The 4,949-nt window shown below is 46.3% G+C and overlaps 1 protein-coding gene across 1 annotated transcript; it reads right to left on the minus strand.

Annotated features, from left to right (window-relative positions):
* Window positions 1-1,904: 1,904 nt before the first annotated feature.
* On the minus strand, window positions 1,905-4,731 carry LOC102911319 (PRAME family member 12-like). Its single transcript, XM_076563568.1, has 3 exons — window positions 4,445-4,731; window positions 3,427-4,017; window positions 1,905-2,538 (listed from the first exon to the last, which is right to left on the minus strand). The coding sequence occupies exons 1-3, from the start codon at window positions 4,729-4,731 to the stop codon at window positions 1,971-1,973; spliced, it is 1,446 nt and encodes a 481-aa protein (XP_076419683.1). The 3' UTR covers window positions 1,905-1,970.
* Between the last annotated feature and the right edge of the window lie 218 nt (window positions 4,732-4,949).

Below are 4,949 nucleotides of genomic sequence, written 5' to 3' on the forward strand. Positions count from 1 at the left end.
TCATCCCTGGCATCTTCATCATCATCATCATCACCCAGCAGGCCAGCCTCCTCAGCAGAGTCAGCAGCACCTGCCACAGACTCCGTGCTCACGCTGCTCTGTTCCTCTTCACTTTTGTTCTTCATCTCTTTTAGGGGTGGAAAGGTCACATCTGCCTTTTAGTTCTGTTCTTTTCCATTTTTCCCAGGCTTCCCTGCAGAGAATCCACTTTCTTAATGGCCTGAAGGTCAATACCTTTTAACTTTCAGACCTGGAAGAAGAACCCTGATGTCTACTCTTCACATTGAATCCACTTTTACCCCTCTGTGGGATGTTTCCTGACACACACAGGCATTTAGAATGTACCACAGGGGCTGGAGAGATGGCTCAGCCGTTAAAGGTTAGGCTCACAACCAAAAATATAGAATGCACCACAGCCTGAACAATGGTAGGAAGAGGAAGAACAGATGCTGGATTACTGTATATCTAGTCATGATAATCCAGTGAAAGTCATAAACCATGTCACAATAGGCTCTTAGCCTGTGACAGCCAACCTCCTTGAGCACTGATGGAGCTCTAAGTTCTATGAACCTCCACACTTTTCGAGACTGTGTTCATAATCAGGGTCTGTGTTCAAATGCCCTCTGCTCACAATCCCATCACTTCCCAAGGGATGGTTCTGTCCAGAGTGTGATTTCAAGTGTCCTTTACAGTTAGTACATTATATGAGTTAGCAGGCATCACAACGAGGTATGAGAAGAGGATGATTTATTTTTTTAATGAAGACCAATGAAAATACAGAGTAATTAAAACAATCTTATTGCTACCTGATCCAATGAAAGGGAGCAAAATAGCTGGCTTGGCTACTCTCTTAGCAAATTAAGACAAAGCTCACGACTAAACAGTTAACAACCAGGTCTCAGGTCAGTCAGTACTCTAGGCAAGCACTTTTTCTTCAGTCATCTTCAGTGTGTGCACAGCACCTCCTATCTGAGTATCCCGGGATGGAAACTCCTGCTTTTCTCCAAAACCATCTTCATAGGAGAGCAGGTCGATACTGCTCAGTTCAGTTTGACAGTTCTGTACCAATACTCCACCAAGCAGCCAAATAATGGGATGTAAACAGGGAAGACAATGTCATAAATGACTTCAGTTCATTTTGATGCTGGCAAGTCTTAGACTATGTCCTTGATCATATATTGATGTAAACAACAGTCTTATTAAATAATAAACACAGAAACAATGTAAAAGAGAAAGCCGAGAGGTCAGAGCTCAGAGCTAAAATCTCACCCTTCCGCCTGCGGTGTCCCAGCTTCCTGAAAGAGGGCTACTTCCTGTCTGTACGTCTTTTTTATAGTATTATTGTTCTGCCTTCTCATTCGTTGTAAACCCAAACACGTGACTGCCTCATCACTGAATGTACAGCCCCCTAGGTCTTAAAGGCATATGTCTCCAATGCTGGCTGTATCCCTGAACACACAGAGATCTATGGGATTAAAGGCGTGTGCCACCACCACACTCTGTCTATGGCTCTAATAGCTCTGACCCCCGGGCAACTTTATTTATTAACATACAATCAAAATCACATTTCAGTACAATTAGAATACCACCACAATCATACTTCATGAGATCACAGGACACCTTGACTGTGAACCTAAAACTTAGATTACTGACTGAATAGGATACAGAGGAGAGCATTCAGGTTCTTAGTCTGACCATAAGTTTATAACTATCACATACCGGGAAGTCCGTGGTGAACCTGATTTGACAGAGGCACATTTAGAATTGCAAATTTGCCTTTCTGATTCCACAAGACAACTGTGGCCATGGGCCTATTATACTACAAGTTAAGTTAGACTCTGTGGTATGGATCCACTGAACACTATTTTGTTTCCAATGAATCACAGTGTCTGAAACCTTGTGTTCTGATACCCCATGATGAAAGTCATACCACCTAGACTTTCATTTCTCAGTATCCAGAAGCAGCCTATTTATTGCCAACACCAACAAAGTGTGCTCTCCATGTCATAAACACAGCGCCTGCAGCATTCAAGGCAGATGCGTGTAGCAAAGGCTACTGTCTTGGGCTGCCTTTGGGCAGAGAGTATATCCAGGAGCTCAGGACATACTTGGGTAAATTTCTCCACTAGGATATAACCCTGGTGATCATAGCACTCTAGAGGGGCAGGGTAGAGCTCTAGAATCAACTTGCTTAGGTTGGCCATGCTTTGCAGAAGGTCCTTCAATACAGCCATGGAGAAGTCATTATCATAGAAATTGGCACTGGTGAGCTGGGAGCACTGGCTCAGGGCAGGCAAGAGAGCACTGAGCTGAGAGTCCTTTATCCTGCAGTTCATTAACTCCAGGTTCTGCAGTGTGTCTGCTACATTCTCTAGGAGAACTCGGAGATGTGTGGGACATAACTCGGATAACTCTACGCCATTGAGGACCAGGTGTTTCAGGTGACAGAGCCTCTGACACTGTGACAAGTATTTCAGGTCTGACTGTGAGAGCTGACGAAGAGTGATACACAAGGTCTCCAAGGGGGTCTTCAGGCATCTAGGGAAAAAACAGGAAATTAGTTCTGGCTAATGAAGGATATTAGTAAGGTTGATGCTGAGACAGAAGGGACCACATATGTAAAGTCAGTCTAGCCTTATGCTGAAGGTCAACACTTGGGATAAAGCCTGTTGGTTCCTGCTCATTTAATTTTCTCCTGAGACATATACAAAAGGTGAGACAGTCTCAGACCACAGATCTGTAGCTGCCTGTCCTCAGTCTGTCAAACAGAACTAAACTTTGCAACAGCAGGCTGGGAGGTCATACCCAGAGAGGACCATCACAAAAAGGTTCTGGAAACATCTTGGTATGTGTCCTGCATAGCTCATCACTGTCCCTCCTCTCAATCACATCCCATATGCCTGATTTCAGTGCTCCACCTTTGAAACCGATGGTCCTCTACCCCAGCATCACCCACTTCCACCTACTAAGTCTCAACCTGTGTTCATATTATCCTTCTCTCTGGGAGAGTTCGAGGCTGTCAGAGGATCCAACACAAGCTGGTCCCTGTACACAGAGATCTGAGTACAGAGCTCCTTAGGATCCTGTGTAGGTGTGAGTTGTCCACACCTCAGGGCCTGCTAATCTGTGGAATTCCCTCCCATTAGTGTAGCCAGGATCTCAAGGAAGAATATTCAGAGCACACTCATTGGGTCTGACCCACCCAATGGACCTGCTTTCAAGGCAGCTCTCTAAACATCTCCTACCCCAGCTCTGACTCTGCTAAATGAATGGTCAGTTATGAAGGAAGCAAGTCCACCCTTAGATACTGTAATGAGTCCATCATTCTAAAATCCAGTGTCACACACACCCCAGGGGACAACTAATGCTGAAGCAAAGGGAAAAGGTTTGCTGTCACAGTAGAAACAGCTCTCCATCCTTCCTTACCTGAACAACTCTTTCATGTGGTCAGAGGAAAGGTAGACTCCATTCATAGAGAAATGCTGGAGACAGTTGAGTTTGGAGAACTGAGAAAGGACCTTGATAGCACACTTCTCTGTATATGTCAAAGTAGGATATCCAACCCTGTCTGTGCGTAAGTAGATCTGAGTTAGATGTAATTTGCGAAGATTTCTCATTCGGCCAAGGCAAGATGCAAAGTGAACCAGGAAGGGCAGAACCTGGTTTGTGAATAGTTCCAATTCCTCGATATAGTAGGGATGGAAAATGTCCAAGACTTTCTTGATAATCTCCACAGGGAGGTCACAAATAGTCATCCTCAGACAGCAGAGCCGCACAGAGCCTTTTCTCTGCTGGGCCCACTGCAACAAGCATGTTTGGTGTTCTTTCAGCTGGAAACTGAAGCTAAAGTCAGTGACCACCTTCAAACGCGGCCTCAGAGCATATCTAGGAAGGTCCCTCCCTACTTGCTTCTCACTCCCAGTCTCTGTTGAGTGGGCTCCTTCCTGTGTTCTAGTCGAGACATCCAGGAAATCGTGGTGCACATTCCTCAAGTCAAGGACCTGCAGCTTCCACTGTCTGGGAGGGAAAAGGAAGGAGTTTCATAATGTAAACCAGGAACTGACGCAGAGACAGTTTATGTCCCACTTCAGTATTGTCAGCTCCAACACAGCCCCTCTCCCCTGCCAGGCCAGGACTCTTAGCCTGAACTGCATCTGGAGACCTCCCTCCCTCCCTCCATTCAGTCTACACTTGGGTCTCTTTCACATCAAATGCCTGTAGGAGAGCCAGGGGAAGGCTCATCCCACTATGGCTTCATGGACTCTGAGCTGTCCTCCACTCCTGACTGCCATTTATATCAGCTCTCAACTTGAATAGAAGTTCTACAGACTTCCAAGTTGTAACAGCAGAAGCCTCTGTCCACTTTGACCCCATTCTCCTCACCTCACATGAATTTACCACTGGCTCAGTGACTACCCTTCTCTTCTCCTTGGGCCTTGCTTACCTGGGACGAACCTTCTGTGACTGCAGCATGTCTAGGCCATCCAGAACAGCTTGCAATGCCTCCACATCCGGGGTCTTCATCAGGGCCCCCACAGGGAGGCAAGAAAAGGGCCAGGCTGCCACCATTGCCTTCAATAGTCCCATGTGTCTACCGTCGAAGGCCTCCTTGAAGAGTGGTGGGAAGAAATTTGTGGGCATGGACTCCAGGGCAGAGATGGCCAAGGCCTGGTTGCTCAGCAGGGTCTGCACTGCCAGCTGCTGGAGTGTGGGTGTGTTCTTGATACTCATGCTGATAGATTTTCGGTCAGGAAGAACCTGGGCAAGCATTTAGGAGACATATTTTCAGCCTATGTTTTGGGAATTCCTACTTTTCACATGTTACAGGAACCAGAGGATCAGAGTCCTTGATCTGGCAATAATGGAGAACTCTATTGTACCATCTGGTGGTGTCAAACCAAGCTTCCATCACTCTCAGCATGTGGAGTCTCTTATAAGCCCCCACACGG

This window comes from Peromyscus maniculatus, chromosome 2, assembly GCF_049852395.1.
Source record: "Peromyscus maniculatus bairdii isolate BWxNUB_F1_BW_parent chromosome 2, HU_Pman_BW_mat_3.1, whole genome shotgun sequence".
NCBI classification, from domain to species: domain Eukaryota; kingdom Metazoa; phylum Chordata; class Mammalia; order Rodentia; family Cricetidae; genus Peromyscus; species Peromyscus maniculatus.

Excerpts from the sequence above, each read along its gene's own strand:
- LOC102911319 (XM_076563568.1), bottom strand. The coding sequence starts at position 4,731 with ATGAGTATCAAGAACACACCCACACTCCAGCAGCTGGCAGTGCAGACC. Across the intron at positions 4,018-4,444 it reads TCACAGAAGGTTCGTCCCAG|ACAGTGGAAGCTGCAGGTCC; the intron begins GTAAGCAAGGCC and ends TTTCCCTCCCAG. Across the intron at positions 2,539-3,426 it reads CACATGAAAGAGTTGTTCAG|ATGCCTGAAGACCCCCTTGG; the intron begins GTAAGGAAGGAT and ends TTTTTTCCCTAG.